Source organism: Chiloscyllium plagiosum, chromosome 21 (assembly GCF_004010195.1).
Source record: "Chiloscyllium plagiosum isolate BGI_BamShark_2017 chromosome 21, ASM401019v2, whole genome shotgun sequence".
In the NCBI taxonomy this organism is placed as follows: domain Eukaryota; kingdom Metazoa; phylum Chordata; class Chondrichthyes; order Orectolobiformes; family Hemiscylliidae; genus Chiloscyllium; species Chiloscyllium plagiosum.
Genome location: NC_057730.1, coordinates 14321294 through 14346622, shown reverse-complemented (window position 1 = coordinate 14346622; position 25329 = coordinate 14321294). Strand labels below are relative to the sequence as shown.

At 41.2% G+C, this 25329-nt stretch overlaps 1 protein-coding gene across 2 annotated transcripts in view; it reads left to right on the top strand.

The window, feature by feature from the left end:
• chtf18 (CTF18, chromosome transmission fidelity factor 18 homolog (S. cerevisiae)) overlaps positions 1–25329 on the top strand; it is a 110545-nt gene that overhangs the window by 47734 nt on the left and 37482 nt on the right. For both annotated transcript variants that reach the window (XM_043711297.1, XM_043711298.1), the window contains exons 14-18: positions 701–831; positions 958–1123; positions 2775–2999; positions 5306–5455; positions 14784–14914. In XM_043711297.1, coding sequence (XP_043567232.1) covers positions 701–831; positions 958–1123; positions 2775–2999; positions 5306–5455; positions 14784–14914 — 803 coding nt within the window. The remainder of the gene's footprint in view (positions 1–700; positions 832–957; positions 1124–2774; positions 3000–5305; positions 5456–14783; positions 14915–25329) is intronic.

Here is a 25329-nt window from a genome sequence, read left to right as displayed (position 1 = left end):
TTAAAGTAGTCTGTCCTATGTATTTTGTTAATTGTTTTTCAGAATTTTGAGAATCCGTGTTCAATTGCCTCAGATTCTCTGCTACATTTAATTCATGTTATTATCTTAAAGTTTCTCATCATAGCTAGAGTTCCATATTCCTAAAGTTATACTGGTGAGTTTACAGGTTGTACGGATTTTCCACATTTATACTGGGATGTGCAAACCTGCACTCATTACTGTGGCCTACAATGATACTTAGTTTTGCACTTTTTCTTTGTGGACCACATAGTGTCATGTTGCATTGAAACAATGCAAAGCATACCTAAGTGTGGTAACCACACTTTGACAAAACACATTAGTCATTTTGAAAAACAACAGCCTACTAACAAATGAGTTAATGGTGTGATGTGTGTTGGTTGAATAAGTATTGGCAAAGCATATCTTTGGTCTCCTTAATTGTGTTACCATTTGTCAGATCTTGAGAGTTGGGTGCCCCATTTCCTATGTTACGCAAATACTTAATTATCTACAAAGAATGTGGGATGTCCTGTGGATGTTGAAGCTACAATGGACTTCCAAAGTCTGTCTTTTAATTAGTGCAGTGAAATCTTCATTTTCTCAACTAAATCTTTGCAGTCTTCACATCTGTAGAATTTCTCTGCAACATTGAAATCTCTGACCCTGTTGTATTCTGTCAATGTTTGAATTGCATTTTTAGTTCCTCCATGGAAGAGGGAAATTGAATCTAAGCATGAGAATGATTCAGACCGCAAACGTAGGCCTCAAGGATGTAAACAAGAGCCTGTTCTCCATCTGGCAAGAGATCTTCCAACTCCCAAAGATTCAAAGGTACTGAAGATGCATTTGCCATCGACCACCTTTTGCATTATCGCTACAGACTGCTGCTACTAAATCTGTTGTGGCAATGCAATCATTATGTTAGCAATGAATATAATCTTGACATTCTGCTTTTAGAAAGCGAATTGGCCAGGATTGCAGTTTGCCATATGAATTACGGAGCAGTGATAACCAAAAGGCCTTGGATGGCATTATGAAGACCGCACTGAATACAGCAGCACACAGATTCAATCATATTCTTCATCTGTCCACCTCATCAGGAGATCACGAAAAGATTACTCAGGTCAATAACTTTTCAGCAATCAATGACATTTGTTGTTGAGTTCTAAATTACCAGGGCTCAAAATGCACTAGTAGATGAATCCCTAAGTGAAATCCCCGAATTCACCATATAGATCCACTCAAGAGGATGTTCAATCCAAGAAAAGGTGACACCATTAATTAGAATCATGAGCCACTCCTCAAATCATAGGCTAGTTCTCTGCTGGGCTTGCTGCTAATAGTTTCACTGGTGAATTTGTCAGAAACAAACACTGGAGAGAAGCAGACTGGAGGTGTGAAGTGAGTGGTAGCAGTCAGCAGGATCAGGAAGCGAGACTGCAGGATAGAGCAGTAAGCTTGAGGAGCAAGGTCAGTGAAGCCAGGTTGAGAGATACAGGAGCAGTACTGAGGGTCAAGACTGCGAAATCGAGAGAGAGGGGAGCTGAAAAGAGTGGGGAATGAGAGCTTGCAATTGGCTGGGGTTTGGGGTCTGCAAAGGGGAGAGAAGGGTTTACTAATTAGAGAAAACTGTTTTAAACTTCTCAATAAATGAGTATTTGCTTAATTAGGAAAAGGAAAACTGAGGTAATGTAGTTCTTGTAAATTAATGTAGATTTAAAGCAGCAGGAATTCAGGAACATTTTAAGTGGGGAAAATGTATTCACTATTGAAATGATCACTTTCTCAATTGTGTAATTTAAGATCGAACAGTTTTATTTCATAATGATTTGTATTTATATTAATTACATTTTAAAGCAACTCAATACGATAAAATACTTGAGGTGCATTGGCTATGTTAGCCATACAATTGTATGTTTGTCTTTGTGACATAACTGGTCTGTGGAAAACATGCTTTGGGTTTTTAACTATATAAGTTTTTCAGATTTTTTTTAAAGGAAGCATTTATTGTTAAATTATGCACATTTTATTACCCTAACTTAAATATGTGATATCTAGGATACGAAAGCCGCAACACACAAGAAAAGCATTAAGGGAGAGGAAATGAGTATTGGGAATGTTGATGAATTCTTCTAATTCTGCTTCTTTCGAGCCCAAATTCTGTACATATTGGCACTAATATTTAAGGTATTGACACTATGTAACTGTAACACCTCATGAAAAAGATTTTGAGGATCAGCTGAAAACTAAAAAGGAGCTCTTGTGCGGTGGGAATGGAGGAGTGGGAGAATATTTTGAGCCCTGCAAATTATCCTTGGAAACTCTTGTATCAATTTAATCTCATTTTCCAAAGAGAAAATTGTTACCTTGTCTGTTTCTGATTTGGAGATGCTGGTGTTGGACTGGGGTATACAAAGTTAAAAATCACACAACACCAGGTTATAGTCCAACAGGTTTACTTTAAGCTAGTCTGCTTCCAATTAAACCTGTTGGACTATAACCTGGTGTTGTGTGATTTTTAACTTTGTCTGTTTCTGGGTTGGGATATTTGGTCGGCATGGACAAATTGGACCGAAGGGTCTGTTTCCATGCTGTGCATCTCTATGACTCTAAGTATGGCCATAAAAATGCATCACTCTGCCTCAATTCTTGTAGTGCTGACAGTCATTCCTAAAGAGGTGTAGAGGTAATGGTTTGGCGAATGAAATGAGCTAACACCCATTGACGGAATGGGTCAAAAATACTTTCTCACCTTGTAACAATCCATATTGCAGGGCTTGTTTGATAATTTCCTGCTAATGAAGTTTAAAGATCCCACTTTCAATGGAGTCTGCCTGGCACTGGAGTGGTTGGAATTCACGGACATGCTGAACAAGAGAATGATGAGTGTGCAGAACTTCCAGCTGATGCGATACCTGCCGTTCCTTCCAGTCACCTTTCACATGCTGTTTGCAGCATCCAGTGTCCCAAGGATTTCCTACCCAAACAGCCACTATGAGGTAAAGGAAACCGATCGGTATATGTGGCCATAAGAAAATGAGCAGAACCCACATTACAGAAGTCACGATTGATTGATGGCTTCAACTTCTATTTACTGCCAGCTCCACCAAATTGTGTCTATCTCAGAATTAAATATTTCAGTGATCTACAACTTCCTAATTGATAAAAATTCAAATCATTAACTAGATTGCAATAATCTCGAGATTTCTGCATAAGCCCAGGCTAAAAGGTTAGATTGCCAAATATAGGGTCCATGCGACACTTATTAGTCATTATTTGAGCTAACTGCTTATATTTTTAGATACCTTTCATTGGTAAAGCTGATTTAAATAGTTCCTGATACCTAACAGGGTAAATGTCTTAAAAACAGGAATTGCTGGAGAAACTCAGCAGATTTAGCTGCATTTGTGATGAGAAAACAGGGTTAACATTTCGAATTCAGTGACCCTTGTTCAGAAGGCTGGGAACAGTCTGAAGAATAAGGGTTACTGGGCTCAAAATGTTAACTCTACTTTCTCACCACAGATGCTGCTAAATCTGCTGAGTTTAACCAACGATTTTTGTTTTTGTTTTAGATCTTCAGCATCTGCAGTTCTCTATTTTAGGGTAAATACTGCTCAAGTAAAGCAGTTCACTTTGGGAGTGTCACATATTCAGCCCTTGTTTTGTGATGAGGAAGCTGCTTGCAGTCCAGGGTGACAGTAGTTCTTATTGAGCTAAGGAGGGTTTAGAAATGGTTTAGGTACCCCACCCCCCCCACCAATTTCTGTTGTAGTGTGGAGATGCAGGTGTTCAATGTGGGTAAGGCTTCACTTGCCTCACCACAAAACCTCATGAATGCATGGTGTTCCAAGTGTACATGTGAATCTGGTTCTGGAGGGCTACTGAACTGTGAGGGACCCACAGCCCAGAAGCAAACATAACCTTCGTGGAGACATAAAATAAAACCAGAATGAATAGATTTATCACCCTATCTGTGTTCCCAGCAACTACCAAGGTTGAACTCGTCTTTTGTTGCAAGTGCTCCCACTATCCTATGCTAAATCACCAAATATATGATAGAACCAATTAAGTAAGCTAAAAGAACAAAAAAAAAAGATGGAAAGACAAGGCGAGGTCATCAAAAGACCGACAATTTCAAAAGATGTATATTTATCTATAGAGAGAACATGGTTCATCTCTGGAAATGTGTTTTCTTTAAACGTTCTCTTTTTTTGGTGAAAGAATCATACTTTGTTCGTGTTTGCCAGAAGACAAAGGTTCCAAATTGAACTTAAAATAACTACCTAGTCATATAGCCTCCTGGCTGTTAAACTGGGTTTCTTTATGCGAAAAAAAATTTTTTAGAGTGATTGAGACAAGCAAACAAATAGGCCAGAGATCAGCTAAGCTAACAAGGAAAGCACTGCTACCTGGTCGACAACCTCAATAGGATTTACTCTGTGAATTCTTTAGAGTTGAATGTTGGAAACTGTTCTGTACGCTTCACTGCACAAGCAGTCCCTGGCAAAGAGGGAATCACTCGCACTGAACAAAATGTTATTTCAATGGAGGACATTCATAATCAAGGCTGTATCACAAACTGATGAGAGACAAACTGTTAGTGAGACGAAATATGGAAACCCTGCTTACTTTCCTTTATTAATGTATGACATATGTCTTGGTGCATTTCTTTAGCATAGAAGTTATTTATGAACATGGGGCATTTAGTCTGGTTGTCGTGGTTGTGGATATGTTCACCGAGTTGGGAAGTTGATCTGGTTTCGCCCCTCTGTGACATCTTTAGTGCTTTGGAGCCTCCTGTGAAGCGCTGCAGTACTGTCTCTTCTGGAATTTATTTGGCTCCGTTCCTGCTGCTTCCAGTTGCTGGTTCCAGTTGTTCATTATAGTGGCTGGTATATTGGGTCCAGGTTTTTGTTGATGGAGTCCATGGATGAGTGCCATGCCTCTAGAAGACACCGTACTGCAGTGCTTCACAGGAGGCTCCAAGGCACTGAAGATGTCACCTAGACAGGGGATGAAATGTCTGCAAATCAACTTCCCAGCTCGGTGAACAACCACAGCAACAAGTACCCGAGTTACAAATCTTTACGCAAATGTTGAATTTAGTCTGGTTTTCTGAAAAGAAAGCCGCACTTAATGAGCTGAGGTGGGGTGGTTAAATTTTTATAATTTCTCTGAAAAAACCTTGTGATTCAGTCATTAGACCATTTGAAAAACAGCAGCAGTCTCTGTTCATTGTTTTGTATGGAAGGACCAAATTTGTTATATACTTTTAATCACCGTTTTCTTTCCTCTTGAACAGGCACAAACTAAGATTACCCATATGCACAACTTGCTGACAACCTTGGTAAGCGAAATCAGCCCAGCAATCCGCAGCCGAATCACTTTGCAAGCACTCGTGTCGGAAATCCTCTGCCTCCTGCTCGACATCCTTTCTCCGAAGCTGCGACCAGTGAGTCACCAGCCATAGCATGCATTCTCAGATAGTCCTTGAGTGGGGTGGGAACCGAACCTTCATGTAGATGTTTGAAAAGAAAAGCTTTACTGGGCAGCACCTGAGTTAAACTAATTGAATAGTATTTCCAAAAACTGACACAAGCATAAATGGGGCACATGACATTCGTCTGAGCTATGTGATTATGTCATTCAAACTCATGAAGTGGAACTTTAAGAGCAACAGTTCTTAACCATTCACCCACATGTTTGGAGCGATTCATTTCATTTGAAATTTAGTAATGGTTTTGAACAAGCCATCGGTTGTCCATTAACTGTTCATGGTATATTTTTTAACTTTGGTTGTGGTAGGAAGGATTTATTGATCCAGCTTATAATATGATTTGTTTTTTCATTTTTAAGTATAGAATCCCTCTAGTGCATAAAGAGGCTAGTTGCCCCGTCAAATCTGAACTGACCCTCTGACAAGTATCCCATCCAGATTAACCCCATAATGGGGTTTTTATCATGGCCAACTAACCTAACCTATACATCACTGGACAAGACAGGGCAATTTTTAAAAAATTTGTTAGCATTGCCAACCCCCCACCCCTAACCTGCACATCTTTAGACTGTGGCACCCAGGAGAAACCCGCGCAGTCAAGGAGAGAATTTGCAAACTCCAAACAGATAGTCACCCAAGGCTGGAATCAAACCGGGTCCCTGGTGCTGTTAGGCAGCAGTGCTAACCGTTGGGCCACCCTAAAACCGTAATAGGTCCAGATCAGCCACTGATGTGACCATTTATCAACTGTTTCACTCCTGATTTGGTTCTGACCAAGGCTAAAGAGTGATAGAGCTATATTTTGCATGAAAGAACTATTATGTATATGTGTCTATGCACAAATGAATATGGTAATTCATTTCTCTGATGTTGGCAAGCACCATTTCACTATATAGGAGTGAATCTGTCACTGCCTTTTGCAAAATTATGTTAAGTTTGAGGGATTGACTTTCGAATAATGCAGTTGTTTGATGAAATACGGAGAAGATATTGTGGAGGTGTCCAACGTGACTGGTCATATGTAAGATTAACTGATAACGCAGTAAGTAAGTCAGGAGATAAATATTTATGTAGGGTGTAGTTCAATAGTGAAACATGGTGTAGTTGACTTGACTAGAATTATTTAAAGGAAAGTTAGCTAAGTATACAAGGGAAGAAAAATTTAGAACATCCGTAAATAGGTCGGAATGATACACAATAGGAGGAGATTCGTATGGAATATAAACAGGAATGTAGGCCAGTTGGACCAAGTACTCCATTTCTGTTATGCTGGAGTTGATGTCAAGTACAAAGCGAAACTGAACAGTAACAACAGAAACATGACTTCAATTCTGATAATTACTTGGTTGCTCATGGAATCCAATGCCTAAATTTTGAAGAGCAATGATTACTACTGGATTGCTGATCATGCACCAGCTTTAACAGACAATAAACGGTGGTGGTTTTAATTTACAAATAAACCAGTAAAATCAGATTGTTGATGGTAACCTGGATGAGAAGTTCGAAGTGTGCTTTCAAGAGAGTTTCTTAGAGCAGCACGTTCTGGAAGCAACCTGAGAGCAGATTGTACCAGACTTGGTATTGTGTGATGTGAGAGGACTAATTAATGACCTCAGAGTAAAGGCACCCCTAGGTAGCAGTGACCATATTCTGATTGAAGCTTGCATTCAGTTTGAAATAGGGAAACAGGGAAACTAGGCTAAGGCATAGATCAGTCGAGAAACAATGACGTATTTATGAGGAAATTTCTGAATACTCCATATACATCCTGTAATAATGTAAAATGTTGAAGGATGAACCCACCATTAAGTGGAGCTAAAAACAGCAAGGCTGGATTCTTATTCCTGATCGGTGTTACATATCCAGTGCTGGGTGTGAAGACAAGAACAGAACCGCTAGCCAAATAACTTTTTATAGAATTATTTAGCACAGAAACAGATCTTCGATCCACTCTTCCACACCAACCAGGCATCCCGATCCGACCTAGTCCCCATTTGCCAGCATTTGGCCCATATCCTTCTAAACCCTTCCTATTCATATACCCAACCAGGTGACTTTTATATGTTGTAATTGTACCCACATCCACCACTTCTCCTGGCAACTTGTTCATACACTCACTGCCCTCTGTGTGGAAAAAAAATTACCACACTGGTCTTTTTTAAATCTTTCACCTCTCGCTTGAAATTTATGCCCTTCAAGAAAGAGAGCTTGGGTTTTTACTCTATCCATGTTCCTCATGATTTTTTAAACTTCTATCAGGACATCCCTCAGCCTCCAGCACTGTAGGGAAAAAAATGCCTCAGCATATTCAGCCTCTCCCTATAACTCAAATCCTCCAGCCTGAGCAACATCCTTGTAAATCTTATCTGCATCATCTCAAGCTTAACAATGTTTTTCCTATAGAAGGGCAACCAGAATTGTACTCTATATTCTAAAAGCAGCATTACCAATGTCCTGTACAGCCACAACATGACATCCCAACTTCTACACTCAATGTTCTGAACAATGAAGGCAAATGTGTCAAATGCCACCTTCATCACCCTGTCTACCTGTGACTCCACTTTCAGGAAACTGCATCTGTACCCCTAGTTTTGTTCAGCAGCACTTCACATTTATCTCAATTAAACTCCATCTGTCACTCCTCAGTCCATTGGCCCATCTGATCAAGGTCCTGTTGTACCGAGATAATCTTTGTTGAAAACTTACTAACCATACCTTCTATATTCTCGTCCAGATCATTTACATGAATGACATTGCTAATTGTTGAGATGTCCTTTCCTCGTCATTGGGATGAGGATGTGAACTAGTGTGTGATATTCATTAAAATAAATCGCAACAAGAATCAACCACTTCCCAAATTGAGAGTGAATGGGCTATGGATAAATAAATGAATGATTTGAGGGATGAAAGGTTGATGTATTCATTAACTAAGCTTGCCTGATTTTCATAATTTAATACAGTGAACATTTTTATAAAGATGGCTATGTCTTGAACCCTTACTGGTAATGGTGATGTGTTACAGATCATTGAATCTGAGTTGTTGCAGCAACATGTCGTGTTAAATATGTTACTTACATGTTGTGACCTTGAACAATGGACAGTGATCTTCGAAGCTTCAACTTTCTTTCCACCACATGGCTGACCAGGAATCTCTCCCACTCATTGGTAGATGTTGGAGGATTTGCAGATTGGTAATCAATCTGTTTGGCCAGGTAATGCATGTATCTTCCTTGACCAGTGAACCTTGGGGTGCGACTTGAACCTCTCACTTCTGAGTTTCTCACACAGAGGACACAATGCTCTGTGACACAAGCTCACCAACCTTTATACTAGGCTCTATTCACCTGACATCCAGAAGTTAGAGCATTCTACACAGTACGTAAAGATTCCAATAAAAATTAATGCCAGCTGTGTTCATTGAACCTGTGTTAACAGTTCTCTGCACCATGCTATCAGTAGATCTCAAATTTCCATAGGGACTGACTGCAGTGAATTTTATTGGTGCTATTACTGCTTTTAATGTATATGTACTCATTGCATAGGACTTGACAGAATGAAACCAGTAGGTATATGTGAAGGTACTTTGGGCCCTGTTTGCTCGCTACACAATAAACCACAATTTTCCACCTTTTGAAGTGGTCTTCAAGCCTACAACATGGGTCTGTACTTATTGAGGAAAGCTACAAAGTACCAATTTTTTAATCAAGTGTCCAGCTATTAAAGCTAGCAAGGAATATGGAGATTTCACAAATATAAATATAGAGTTAAGATGGAAGATCAGCCAAGATCCAGTCAAATAGCAGAGCAAGCTCTATGAACTGAGCGGTCTAATCCTCTTATTTCGATGTTCCTGAGCACAATTACATTTAAACCTGTATAAATGGTACTATCAAAAAAAAGCACTTTCAGAAACCAAAACTTTATTGAAAAACCCAAATAGCTTTCATGATGTACTATACAAGAGGCAATCTAAAACCAGAGGTACATATTATCAACGGAGGGTACTTTACAGTGTAGCCATCCTTTACACAATTTAAAATTCAGGGATAGTGTGCTACAAGCTGCTATACCTGAGTGCCTTGCTAAGTTAGGATCACTAGTGTTTGCTTCCTCACTATCTCCATATGTTCACTATGACGCATGTTTTCCTGTAAGCACAAAGTGACAATTCTTTTTATGAAAGAAATGGCTTTTGGGGAATGAGAAGCAATTACTCGTCATTTTAACCAACAGAAAAGCTACTATCTTTGCAATTAAATGCTTGCACTGCTGTTTTCCAGGATTAGTGTGATCTCAACAGTGTAGTTACACATGACCAGCTGGAAGTAAAGTACAAGAAATGGACAGTTCTCATCTCCTTTCCAGAATATTGGAGCACAGTTGTTTTAAGTTTTCTAATTATCTTGAGCTGATCATAGCTGCTTTTGCATTACCCCATCACTGTTCCCCCAGCCCCCAAAAACTCCCCAATAAGGTGGTCATCTCAGTATCTCAAATTTCAAAAGACATTCATATGATCATGATGTATTTTATTAGCCAGTCAGTAGTGCTGCAAGCTTTGTCACTCAGCTTCCTTTTGATTGCACTTTGATTCTTTTCAGTGGTTTCAGCCGACATTAATACCTGTATAATGATTGAGGTTACAGTGGTCTTTGATTTTCAGCTCTCCATCTTCTAAATGTGCCCCACTCCCATCTCTTGACTGATAGCATGGACACATAGTGAAGTCTGTGCTAATATATGGTACAGTTGACAAGTTTATAGCTCAGGTTATGAGCCTCGGAAGTGAGCATCCGTCACCTGCAAGTTGTGGTGAGAATGCTGGCTGTTGTTTCTGTTCTTTAGCTCAAGGAATCATTTATAATTAAAATAAAAAATAAAATAGATTCTGATTAAGGCAACTCCTGAATTTTTATAGATTTCTATCTGCAAACACTTGTAAAACCAGTCTTCTGATACTGTGGGTCACTGAAATGATAAGTGCTTTTTTGAATTTCACATCACTTAATCTGTTGTTCAGCTTTTAAATTCAGACGTATATTATGATATTATGTAGTCTGATATGTTCAAAGGAGTTTTTATTCATTTTTGTATGTAGCATGTGCACTGTGCATGTTACTGCAATGGTATCCTTAAAAATGTACATAAAATGGTTCTGTGCAGAGACATTTTTGCTCTGTTCTCCCTGAATTACACAGGAATGTGACTCCTCTTTTTAAGCTGATGGCAAAGGTTTGGTGTTCTCTCCATTATTGTAATTCTTTTTGAAATACTCAAAAGGCTTAATTCAGTATGAATTGTTGCATTCTCTACAATTGTCGTAAATAATCATTCATGGGCGTTCTGGATTTGTTTCACATGTCCTGATATCAAAAACCTTCCTGTCATATTGATGAAGTATTTCAAGAAGTGATCAAGTTGATTTGATGCAGATCAAAATCTAGTCTATGTAACAACGAATGTTTATAGACTCACTTTTAAATGTTCTGATTACTTCTCCAAAGGTGATTTAATTATCAGCATTTTATGGATTTCTAACAGGCAAAATGGAAAGACTTGAATTCAAAAGAGGATAAAGCATAAGAAATGTGAAAATCTGAACTTGGGTTTTAGTGAGAAATGCGAAAGGATAAATGAATTCCAGAAGGGGAAAAAGTGTAATGAAATTTCATCTTGACAGAGAAATGCTTTGATTGTGTGACCAGGGAGAAGCAAGCAAACTTGACAATGTGTCAGCTTTAACTCCTGGATGGATTTGATCATGTAGTAGCTAAATTTAGTGAGAAAGGAGTTGAAATATATTTTGTATCCTTTGCGAAATCACCGAGAACAATTTGGACAATTTTATAACTATTTTGGCTTCCTTCAAAACCATTCCATGATTTTGTAGGATTGTGGGGTTGTAAAATTTGAGATGGGGATCGGTGACATCATGAAGGATGTGTACACAGGACCATGGAAATCAAGAATACAGTTAGACAGAGGCAAAAAAAAAGTTACAGCAAATATAAGAAATAAAAAGAGAGGGGGTGATGCTCAGAAAAGTTTTGAGATATTATAACGGTTTAGAAATGAAGAATTAGATATATGTGGATATGTTCTGGGAGAGAAGGCAGGCTGTCTAGGATTACCCAGAAATAAACGGAAAGGTTTACTGGGAGCATCCTAGAAATATTGCACATCTGGGTCACCAAGATGGCTGCAAACTGCAGCAGTGAAGTCAGGAACTGAACTTATTTAAGCAAAAGTAAAATGGATAGAGCTGCTCTTGGCAAGATTCACACAGTATGAAGCAGCTAACCCAAAAAGTTTCCAAAATGGGTTTGAGTTGACATACATTGAGATGTCTCCAAAAATTTGAAATATCTAAACTTACCTGTATATTTGTCTTTCTCTCTCTTCCCTCTCTCACTCCCATCCCGCAACCCCCTAATTTATCCCCTATGTTTAGTGTAGCTGACCTTTTCTTCCCAAGGCCTATTTATTTTCTCTGGTCTTGAGTGTATGTGTTCTCCTTCTTCTTCACTACTTTCCTTATCTCCTCCTTAAAACTATTTTGTTCACATCCTGATACCAAAACCATTAATTTGTTTATTCCTTGAAATGACTGGCAATATGATAAATGACTAATACCATCTGTAGCTTTGTGCTAATTCAAGAGAGAAATGACTTGCAGTATTTTTATGATTGCATTCTCTGGAGATAAACTCAGATTCCTTTCTTTTACATCAGAATCATTGATCATTTTTAATCAGAGCTTTTCAAAATGTTTGTACTCTGCCAGTCCTTTTGTGTTTTTTGAACTCTGTTTCACAATTTACATCAATGTGGGATGAAATGTTCTAGAATTTCACAAGTACCTTTTCGCAAAACTAATCAGTGAGTCAGGTTTCCTATGTGCAGTGCACCACATAGAAATATAGTTCAGAAAACAACTTGGATGTATGCAGTGCCTTTCATGAGAACTCAAAACTCAGGCCCATTGAAGTGCTTTTGAAGTGTATCCACTGTAGGAGCTGTGGTGGTTAGTTTGTACGCACACAATTCCCATACCAGCAATATAATAATGAGTAGATAACCTAATTTTGGGGGATGATGGTTGAGAGATAAATACTAACTCGGACACCAGGGAAAAAGGCTGCAGCTCTTTGAAATAGTGTCTTGGAATCTCTTGCATTCTCCTGGAAATGCAGGTGGAGCCTCAGTTTAATATTTATCTAAAAGCTGGCCATAATGCCTCTGCTACATTCCTTCAGTAATGCACAATTGACAGTTAAAAATCACTCTTTGAATTATAACTGAAATCTCTTGATAAGTCCACCCTCCCTATATTTCAAAAGATTCCTCATGGGCAACAAGAGCTATTTCTGCCCCATGTAAGCAAGCACTCAAGACACTATACTCAACGATTTTGAAATTGATGATCCAAATTTCTAAATGTTTTAGCTGATCTAAGCAGCTGCTCATTTTAAATCCGAGCATTTAAGAGGAAGAGTGTTTACTTGCCCCTTCACTGATATCAGTGGGGTGGTTCTGCAGATAATGTCAGTGAAAAGACTGGGAGGGTACAGAATGGTTTGTATTGTAATAGTTGCTACAACCATCAGCCTAAAGATATTTCCAGGTAGACGTTCATCCCAAAACCGAGAATGGCAGCAAATGCAAAACTATTAAAAAGATCATTTAAACCAATTTGACACCAAGGGTTGAGGAGAAACTCTCATTTAACTGTCTGTTCATATTCTGAGATGCCACTCTGTATGCGCTTAACACTGTTTCTGAAAGTTTCCCTCTAAAGCTGTTAGAGTAATTTTTTTTTTAGAAAATATTTTATTATAGAACATTTTTATTTTCTGCAAGAAAGAGGGTAGAAGAAAGGAATAACTGAAGACTGGTGTATAGATCCACTTAGTGTCACTTGGGACAGCATTGTGGCTGTAGGTTTTTTATTTGATTATAATGCACATTGTTTAAACGGGACCTGTACCACCTTTATTGACTGGAAGACTTAACATCAGTACTTTCTCTGCTCCTGGAAAAGCAGAATTTCTGGCTTCTAGTGTGACAATGCTGCCACTTTTTGGAATCATAGATTAGAAGTTTGGCAAGAAATGGCTAGCGGAATATGGAAATGAAGCTAGTACTGTAGACTTGATCACTGTATAGTCTAATAACATGAAGTGATTGATAACATGGAAAATATCTGCAGTGATTGGAACAGAGTTGATCTCATTGAATGTTAGATCCCTGATTTGGGCTGTTAACCTGGGCCAATCAGGGAGCCCAGGCTGCCAGATATAAACAGGAATCTCTGAGATTCCGCTCACTGGGCACCACGGTGGCTCAGTGGTTCGCACTGCTGCCTCACAGTGCCAGGGACCTAGGTTCAATTCCAGCCTTGGGCAACTGTCTGTGAGGACTTTGCACATTCTCTCAGTGTCTGCGTGGATTTCCTCTGGGTGTTCCGGTTTCCTCCCACAGTCCAAAGATGTGCAGGTTAGGTGAATTGGCCAAGCTTAATTACCCATAGTGTTCAGGGATGTGTAGACTGGATGCATTAGTAGGGAAAATGTAGAGTAATGGGGTAGGTGAATGGATCTGGATGGGTTACTCTTCGGAGGGTCAGTGTGGACGTGTTGGGCTGAAGGGCGAGCTGGTCAGAGTCCATGAACTGTGCACGTGTAAATAAAGGGTGACTTGGTGATGGGATACTGGTCTCTATGGAGTTATTTCAGTATCTATTGAAAAAAAGCTTTTAAATCTCCAGAAGGAAATTTCAAAAGATTAATCCATCTTTGAGAAGAATATTTGCTTTCTCTGGTCAAACAACACTGTAAACAATGTTGAAAAGCCATCTTGAAACCAGAAGTAAGGAATCTTGTCAATGTTTGCTACAAATCAGCAAAGAAAACGACAAAGAATGATTTGATGAAGGTTTTTGAGCTGATGCTAGTGAAGGATAAGTACCATAAACAGATTAGGATGCAACATCCTAGGTGTATTAATTGTTGTTGCAGTTGGAAATAGCCTATCAATGAATAAAGAGACAGGCAGAGCTAGATCCAATGAGATAGGTAGGAATAATGAATAATGCCGAGACTAATAATAGTGCAAAGGATGCACTTCAAGATGAATGTGCACACCAAAGGAGTACACTTACAATAAGCAGTTATTCTGGGTTACCTAGTTGTGTTTAAAAGTTTCAAATGACAAGTTTTCAAAAAGTTTTTTCTTAATAGCCGAGAACCTGGTACTGACAGGTATTGTAAACCATTTATTACAGGTGAACACCCAGCTGTATAGTGCCAGAGAGAAGCAGCAGCTCACTGACCTGATTGGAACCATGCTGGCCTACAACCTCACATATCACCAGGAACGGACCCCAGATGGACAGTATGTTTACTTGCTGGACCCGTAAGCACTGTTTCTAATTTCTCCTTAATGTTTTTTTACTTATATACTTACGGATTAAAAACTCCAATTGCTTTATATATATCCTGAATATCCTCATAAGGCTGATCTAAAATTAGAGTTATTGCTTGAGAAAACTGGAGTTTAAATGTTTATCAAAAGTGGCACAGGTTTTTTTTTTCCAGTCTTTCATGCGATGAGCATTTTGCTAGCATTTCCAGCGCATCTCTAATTGCCCTCAAGATTGTAGTGAGCAATCTTGTGCAGGTGCTCTCACTCAGCATTGCTGGAATTTGATCCATTTTGTCTTGGTGACTTGCTGCATTTGTATTGTCAACTTGTAAAGGCTTCCAATGAGTGTTGGTGATTGAGGAAGTGAATGTTTATGGTGGTGAGTAGGTGCTCACCACTGAGACAGTGGTGAGATTCTTGTGTTGTTAGAGCTGTACTCATCCAGACTAGTACAGTGTACTCCATCACAGTCCTGATTTGTGCCTTGTATGCAGTGGGCAGGCTCTGAAGAGACAGAAGCTGAATTATTTGCCTCAGAATTCCCTTGCTTGGAGCTGTTTTTGGAGCTATATTTATTTGGCTGGTCAAGTTCCACTTCTCATTGATGGTAACTCCCCAGGATACTTTTGGATTTGGTAATGATTATCCCCTTCAGTGTCAAAGGAAGATGGTGAAATCCTATGAAGATGGTCATTGCACAGCACTTATGTGGTGTGACGGTTAATTGTCACTTATCAGTCCATTCCTGGATGTTGTCCAAGTCTCATAGCATATGGATGCAGACTACTTCAGTATCTGAGAATTTATGAATGGTACTTAATATTGTGCAATTGTCAGCAAACATTCCCACTTTTCACCTTATGATGGAGAGAAGGTCACTGATGAAGCAGCTGAAGGTAGTTGGACTGTAGACACTACCCTAAGAAAATCCTGCAGTTATGTCCTGGGATTGAGGTTACTGACCTCGAATAAGCACAATCATCTTCCGAAGTACCAGGTATGATTCCAAACAGCAGAGGATTCTCTCCCGATTCCCTTTGACTTCAATTTTGCTAAGGCTTCTTGGTCAAATGCTATCATAATGGCAAGGACAGTCACACTGGGCTCATTGTTGGAAATCAGACATTTTGTCCAGTTTGGATGAAGTCAGGACTGAGTGGCCCAGGCAGAATTCAAACTGTTTGTCAGTGAGCGCATTACTGTTGTGAAATGCTGTTTCACTGCATCATTAATGACACCTTCCATCACTTTCCTGATGTTAGAGAGTGGACTGATGGGGCAGTAATTGGTCAGCTTGGATTTGTCTTGCTTTTGTTTTCCAGTAACCTCTGACTGAATTGTGAATAATTAGCTGCTGTTTGCTTTATAAATGTAATAACGTGGGCAGATAATCCGTGCTGCCTGATGAAGTTATCCATTTTGGGATATATTTATTGTGGAAAATTTGCAGACCTTTGGAAGCTCCTGGTTTAGGATTTATTGAAACCTACCAATTCTAGTAGTACTTAATTGGATAACACCATTATTTTGCTGTAGCCAAGCATTGCAGATCAGAAAGTTTAAATCTCCAGTGTGTCGGTCTGATGGCAGCTGGTTTAAGTGAGGATGCTATAATGACCTCATCCTCCTATCCCGAGTTAAAGGAAGTAAAAAATTCTCTTTCCTGTTCTCTGTGCTAATGGGAATGCACGTATAGAGACTGGGTGAGAGCAGGATTGATCTTTGATTTATGATCCTGTTGTTGAATTTTTTGTTCATGTTTGTGTGAAAGTGAATTATCAGAAAGTGGTCACAGGAGCAGTGCCCAGCAAGGAGCCATTGCCACCCAGAAGAGGGAGCATAATGAGAGCACAGAAGGGGCGAAAGCTGACAGACTATCGACACATTAGATTTGTAACTCTGTGAGACTGACAGAAAGTGAAGGACTTTTGCCCAAAATGTCGATTCTCCTCCTCGGATGCTGCCTGACCTGCTGTGCTTTTCCAGCATCACATTCCCGACTCTGATCTCCAGCATCTGCAGTCCTCATGTTCACCTAGAACATGAAAAGTGCCCAGTTTTTATGGAGAGATTGGTTAAAGTCATGGTGTAAGCTATGGAGGAGTTTGCAGAGGCCACGTTGTGCTTGGTTGCTGTTGTGGGAAAATCACCAGCCTCGGAGTCAGAGTCAGGGTTCAACGACAGAATTTATTGTACAAGGAAATACTGGAGCTCCGGGGAGACGGAGGCACCAACAGCACAGTGGTCAGCTGTGATTCTTCTCTCAACCCAGAGCACATGTCAAAACACTTTTAAACATTTTGTGAAATAATAGGTGAGTGATGGGGTTATTGACTCTGTAACATAATTTGTTATAAACATTGCAGAATTGTTGATAGTTTCTCTGCAGTTATTGTCAGTTTCAGCACAGACATTGTCAGTTTCAATGTCTGCGCGGGAGTCCATTGCTGTAGTAATGGGCGCTAATCACTGTTCCTGAGAGGGATGATTACTGCAGCCCTGGCTGTTAGCATTTTGTATTGAGCCTGTATCAAGCTGTTAGCATTTCTATCAAAGGTGTTGGCTGGACCCAGACACCCAGGCACTACTCATGTATTCTCTTCTGTTTCCACTTACCCCCTGCCTTAAATTAATCAACTAGGTTATGATTGCATTGTGCTGGCATTCTAGGGGCCCCAGGCAGTATCTGTGTTTGCTCAGCTGTGTCTCTCCATATTGTGGTCCGGTGGCCATCTTGTGTGTCAAGTGGCCAACTTGTGGCTCAGCGTCCATCTTGTGTATCCGTGTGCCTTGTGTCACCCTGCCCCATGCCATCTCCACTTCAGTTATAGTATTAGTAACTAATGCAGTGCTACCGTAGGATATAAACTTTTCAGTTTTTTGAGACAACTTGATCAAGCCAAATAAGATGTTGTCAAGAGTGTAATGCTGAGCAACATTTCAAGAGATGTTAGATAATGTCATCAACAGTAAGAGAAAGCACAAACAGTTTATCAATGCCATCTAAATCTCAGCTGTGGTAGTGTTTGGAAATCCGTCCTTTCATGGATCTGAATGCATCATAAGTTCTGGCTGCCTTCACTAAAAATTGGGAGCTGTTTTGATAGGTATTGGTGATTGCACAGTGAGTGACAGGAAGTCAGAAAGGAATTTATCTCCTGAAGTGTACAAAAGAACACTGAAATTATTTCTTGGTTGCATCGCCATATTAGACTAGTTTTATTCCCACCATTTCCGAAGGTTGTGTTGATGTTAAGCTCTGAGCTATGAGGCTTCTTCCAACCATTTCATATTACTCATGTGATCTATCTTTATGAATGATTATAATTAGGTTGCAGAAAACATTGAAATTAAACCTGATCATTGCCTGACATGGCATCTGTTGTACTCCCTTACACAACACAGCTTTTCAACTTATTGGTTCATGGGCTGTCTTGGTGTCACTGGCCAAGCCAGCATTCTTTTGGGGTAGGTGGTAATAAAGTTGCCTTTTCGGACTGCTGAAGTGTTGGGGTTCAGGTTTACCCACAGCGTTGTTACAAAGTGACCCAGTGACAGGGAAGGAATGAAGATGTAGGTGTGTGGCTTGGAGGGAAGCCTACAGAAGGTGGTGTTCCATGCATCTGCTGCCCTTGTCTGTATTGGTAGTAGAGGTGATGTCTTTGGAAGGTGCTGTTGATGAGGTTTGTTACTACATTGCATCTTGTCTATGGTACACATTGCTGCTATTCTGTGTTACTGTTGAAGGAAGTGAATACTTAAGGTCATCTCTACACCAACACTTTTGTGGTCCTGTTAGATTGATGTCTGCTTCCATTTTCTTTTCTTCCCTGTTCCACTCTTCTTGAATTATTATTGACTACCCAAATTTTGATTTAAAAATTGGGGCAGATGGATTTTGATCAGTTCTGTAACAGTATTTTGTTTGAAAAAGTTCAGAAAGCCACTTAGAACAGTGACCAAAGTACATAATTTCCAAGATGGTATGTTAAGTTCAGTTAAGTCCCTGATCTGTGCTATACTTTTTCGACTGCTAAATGTTAAACAAACCAAAAGCATTTGACTTCAGTTGAGACGAGTCATGAGTTCAGTTGAGAAGGAAAAACTGTTTCCTCCTGGCAGGAGAATCCGGACTGGAGCTCAGGGAAGGCACCATGACCGTGTTGCTTTCTCATTCTGATGGTTGTGAGAATGTATGGAAATGTTCCAGCTATCTGGACTGAAGAAGGGTCTAGGTTATCAGCATTGAAAAAGGTTCAATGCCAGCAGTCTCTGACGGGACTTGTAAGACTGCCAGATATCCAAGGAAAAGAAACTGCAAAGAATCAATTTAGTAAGATCTTAGTTGAAGGATAGTGTTGGAAATTCTAGAATAGAGTGGTGCTGGAAAAGCACAGCAGTTCAGGGAGCATCCGAGGAGCAGGAAAATCGATGTTTCAGGCAAAAGCCCTTCAGATATCTCTCCATTCTTCGGGCACTCTGCCTGTATTCCTGATGAAGGGCTTTTGCCCGAAATGTTGATTTTCCTGTTCCTCGGATGGTGCCTGAACTGCTGTGCTTGTTCAGCACCACTCTATTCTAGAATCTGGTTTCCAGCATCTGCAGTTATTGTTTTTACTTCGGATAGTATTGGAAAATCAAGTGTAACTTCGTCTCCCTGTTATAGATACATAAGTTTATTTTTAGTCTGTGAAATAAATTTAAGTTCTCTTGTTCAAGAAAGGGGGAGGCCATCATCTATTATTACTGAGTAAGCCAGAAACTCTGGTAATGTTCTGGGGACCCTAGTGTGGATAATGAAATTTGAATTCCATATAATTCTGGAATTAGAAGTCCAATGATAATCATGCAATAGTCATTGATGTAAAGCCCCTCTGGCTTACTAATGTCCTTCAGGAAAGGAAACTGGCCTCCTTATTCAGTTTGACCTATACACTTGTCAACAGCAACATACTGACATTTAACTACCCTCAAAAATGGCCTTGTAAGCAATTCAGTTGTATCAACCACTGAAAAGAAAGAAATGAACCTGACTAAGGTGCGGAAATGATGATGGCAAACACTACTCTTGAAACTTTGCAAAGTCTTCCTTACATCGAGGGGCTACTGCCAAAATTGGATGAGCTAGGATCACAGACTAGTCGAGCAACAGCCCGTCATAATCATACTGATGGAATCGTACCTTACACACACTGTCCCAGTTATGACCCATCCCTGGCTACTTTCTGTCCCCTAACAGAGATAGTGACATAGTGATATACCATCAGGAGGGCTTGCTCTGGGAGACCTCAACATTGACTCCAGATCCTCTGAAGTTTCTTGGCAACAGGTCAAATGTTGTGGGCAAAGAAACCTTCTGCTAATTACCACACATTGCCTCTATCCCTACCCTCACTGATGCATCAATACTCCTCTATGTTGAACGCCATTTGGAGGAAGCATTGAGGGTGACAAGAATGTACTCTGGTTTGGTTGCATCAATGTCTGAGTTCAAGTGACTTGGCAACACTGCTAATGACTGAACTGCTCGATACCGAAAGGACACAGCTTCTGGATGAGGGGTCAACAGGTTGTGAAGGAACCAACAAAACAGAAAAACATACTTGACCTCATCATTCCAATCTGCCTGTCGCAGGTGCATCTGGCCAGGACTCTATCAGTGAGAGTAATTAAAGCACAATTCTTGTTGACTGAAAGTTCCATCTTCACATTGAAAATGCTCTCCATCATGTTGTATGGTACTTTCACCAGGCTGAAATGGATAAACTTCAAGTAGAGCTAGCAACTCAAAACGAGGCATCTAAGAGTAACTGTAGACAATTAGCAGCAGCAGAATTGTACTGCAATACAACCTGCAATTTTATGGCCTGGCATATTCATCATGCTACAATTAGAATTAAGCTAGGGAATCAATCCTGCTTCAATGAGGAGCGCAGGAGGATATTTTACAAGCAACTTCAGATGTACTTGAAAACCTGGTGAAGCTACAAAGCAGCACTAGCATGTCAAACAGCGTAAGCAGCAGAACTGAGTGATTTCACAACTAATGGATGAGATCTAATCTCTGCAATACTGCCACATCTAGTTGTGAATAAAGGAAGGCAAGTAAATGACTCACTGGAAGAGGAGGCACCACAAGTATTCCTATCCCTGATGTTGGGGAAATGCAGCACAAAAGATGATGTTGAAGCATTGGAGGAAGCCAAGGTGGAGCATTTACATCCCACTTGTGGGTGAAGATTGTGGCCACCGATCCCTAGGATTTCAGATGCTAGTCTTCAGCTAAATTGATTGTCTCTACGTGATATCAAGAAATGGTTGGAGGCATTGGATACTGCAAAGGCTATGAGCCCTGACAGCATTCATGAAGTAGTACTGAAGGCATGTGCTCTAGAGCTTGCCACCCTCCTGGTAAAGCTGTTCCTCCCTGCAGCTACAAGAGTGGCATCTACTTGACAATGTGGAAAATTGCCCAGGTATCACAAAAATTAGGACAAATCCAACCCAGCCAATTACTGTCTCATCAATCTACTTTCAAACATAAATGAAATGATGGCAAGGGTCATCAGTAGTGCTATCAAGATGCTTTTACTTAGCAATAACCTGCCCATAGACACCTCAGTTTAGATTCCGTCAGGTCACGCAGCTTCTAACGTCATTACAAAAGAACTGAATTCCATTGGTGAAGGGAGAGTGACTGTCCAAAAGTATTTGTCAAGAGTATGGCATTGAGGAGTCCAAGCAATGGAGCCTGCGGGAATCCAGAGTGAAAACTCAGCTGGATAGACACACCTGGAGCAGAGAGAGAGATGGCTGTGGTTGTTGGAAGTCAGTCATATCTGCTCCTGAACCACATCTAAAGAATTCCTCAGCATGGTATCCTAGACTCATCTATCTAAAGCTGGTCCATCAATGACCTTCCCTCATCATGAGGTCAGATATCCAGGGTGCTCACTGATGATTGCAAGACAATCAGCACATTTGCATCTCCTCAAACACTGAAGCAATCCATGTCCTTACGTGGCAAGATTGAACAAAATCTAAGCATAAACTGATAAGTGGCAAGTAACATTCATGGCAATAATAGCCAGGCAATGTCCATTTCTAACAAGTGCGAATCTATCCATTCAGTGGCATAACATGAAGTGGTGAGGCTTCTGATAATTTCACAATGTTCTTCATTCACAACTCCCCAGAAACTAAAACTGTCCAAATGCAGTAAGACCCGGACAACATTCAGGCTTGACCATTCCCAAGTGTGTGAATCCAACCACTGCCATTGGCATTCAGTGACTCACCATCACTGAATCCCCACACTGTCAACAACCCTGGAGGTTACTGTTGACAAAAAACTGAACTAAACCAGTCACATCATCAGTACTGTGACTGCAAGAGACAGTCAGAGACTAAGAATATTGCGAGGAGTAGCCCACCACCAGACTCTCCCAAAACCAGTCCACCATCTACAAGATATAACTCAGGAGTGTAATGAGATGCTGCCCTTTTGTCTGGATGAGCATAGTTGCAACAACACGATAATTCAATACCATCCAGGACAAAGTAGCCTACTTGATTGGCACCACATCAAAAAGCCCTCCCTTCACCACTGATGCTCTGTAGCAGCAGTGTGTACCACCTATAAGGCGCACAACAGAAATTCACCAAAGTCACTGTCCTGTCTTGAAAAAATATTTCCTTAAATGTCACTGGTTCAAGATCCAGGAACTCCCTGACAGCATTGTGCATCTAAGTGATCCAAATTGACTGCAGCAATTCAAGAAAGTGGGTCATCAACAGCTTCTTGAGGGTAAATAGGGATGGGTAATAAATGCTCGCCCAGCCAACATCAGTCACATCCCATAAATGAATAAAACCAAAGCAATCTTCATGTTTCAGTGACTACCAACTGAAATAATTAAATATTTGAACTCTCAAGCTAGGTTTTGTTCTGGACTTAGACATCCCAGGTGTTACCCTCAGCCGGGATCATAATACTGTTCATATCCAAATTACTTGAAAACGTTGGAAAAAGGAGCAAGCAGGAAACACACAACTTCATACCAAAATAAAAAACAGCAAGTTTTCATTTTTGGTTCGAGGTTGTTTTACCTGCATGTTCCCTTTTGCCATTTCTTCACTGTTACTTCTCTGCTAATTAAACAGAAAATGAAACTCCCTTTAGGTGTAATGGTTTTACAGCCTGTCAAACCAGTTTAATTAAAATCACAAGAGAGTACATCCTTATTTCAGGTTTATCCAACCCTTAAAGGAGTTGGTAACTGACTGAGAAGTACTTACCTCTGGATGTGTCCCAGGCTTATTCGTGAACTAATTGTATTTTAAAAGGAATTTACAGGAATAATACTCAAACTGAAATGGAAGATTGAACAAGCTTAGCACTTCTCTGTAGAAATGTAAAAGGCTTAGAGGGGTCAGCAGAAAGATGTCTTTAAAAGTATCAAGCTGTTTTGTAGGGATGATGTTTCAACTTGGCAGAATGCAAAACTGGGAATCGTTTATGCAGGACATTCACTAATAAATCAAATAAGGAATTTATGAAAATGTGGAACTTATCACAAGGAGTCATTGAGGCAAAGTCAATAGCATAGGCAAATGTAAGGGGAAGCTAGGTAAATGAGAGAGAAAGGAGAGAAGGTTTTTCTGATGAATGAGAGGAAGCTCATGTGCAGCATAAATACCAGCATAATGCTGTTGGGTTGTATTGTCTGATCCCACACTTACCTGGCAGGGGAGATGACATGATCAGTGCAGTGGCACTCCCAGATCGCTTCTTGGCCTTTTGGCTAAGATCATGTGTAGTTCGGTTCTTATCGCTTCTCGGACTTTTTGCTCGGAATATGTGTAGCTCCTGAGGACCAGAGGTAGAGATTCTGCTCGAGTGCTGCAGGTTCGACCCAGCGGACATGTGCTGGCGGTGGAAAAAACCACGGGGATCGTGTTACGAGTCGTTGGAGCTGCTGAAGACTACCGCTAGATCGTGATTGGACGTTGGAGGATCGTTTGGTTGTGCTGAACTGTTCTTGGTGGATATTTATGCTGGCTTCGGCCTAACGCCAATTCAGGTACCAGCCGGCCTCAGCAGCCGCTCGCAGCCCAGGCCAGGGCATTCGCAACACAGTCAGGGTGACTGTGAAGAAGGTGGTGGAGCGCACACCGGTCGATCGGACAGTGTTCGTGAAGAAGATTTTGCTGGAATGCTGCGGGTTCGAAGCAGCGGACGTGTACTGCCTGCAGGATTTCCCTGCGGCAGGCTATTTCAACGTGACCTTCAGGAGCGTGAAGAATTGCGAGCAGCTCCTGAAGGTCTTCAAGGAGAAGGAAGGGGAACCTCTGTTCTCCATCTTGTCGGCGGTCCCGTTGCTTCCTGCGCAGTGGAGTCGGGTAATCCAGATGTACAACCCTCGTGTCCCAGCAGCAGATGTCCTGACCTCCTTGAGAAGATACGTCCAGGTCGAGGGAGAGTGTACCGATGTGGTCGATCCTTTCGGGATCTGGACCAGCAAACGACAGGTCAGGGTAACCTTGAGGGTCGATACCAGTGGGAACATCCTCTACCCACCCTCCAACTTTGCCATCGGAGGAAGCAGAGGTTACCTGACATACACAGGGCAGCCGAAAGTGTGCCGAACCTGCGGGAGGTCAGGCCACATGGCGGCGGATTGTAAGGTGACCGTCTGCTGAAACTGCAAGCAGGAAGGCCACCCGACCAAGGAAAAGAAAGAGGCCAAGAACTGTAATCTGTGCGGAGAGGCGGGCCACATGTACAAGGCCTGCCCAAGACGAGGGGCCGCCACCTACGCACAGATGGCCGGAGGTGGCAACACGAGCCGTGGACCACCTAAGACCAGCAAGGTACCACAAAACAGCACGGGAACGGTGTCTGGAGGCACCCAGAAGGAACGACAGGCTGTAACGGAGCAGACGGCAGGCAGCGGGGAGATGCAGTAGCTTATCTAAGTTCCTTCAAGACAGACGGAGGAAATGGAAGAGGAGGGATCAAAGGAGGCAGAGGATTGGATTACTGTCAAAAGTAGAAAGAGGAAACCTCTTAAGGGCCCCAAAGCCACCCAGCGAAGGGGGAAGCGACACCTAAACGACGAGGATACAGGCAGCTCTTCTGACGGTGAGGACCGGCGCAAGGAGGGTCGTCACCAGAGGAAGAGACAGAGTGCCGCGGGGAAAAAGGAGGGCAGCACCGCCCAAGCAGGAAATGACGATCCCTCTGAGGGGATGGGTAAAGGCCTCCCCCCACCCGGTGAGAACCAAGAGGTACCCACCGGCCCACAGCTCCAGGTAACTGGGAGCAGCGGTCCTGTGACAGCCCCACTGTCAGATGGAGAACTGGACCATGCGGAGCCTGGGCCCGACCCGAAGACACCAGAACA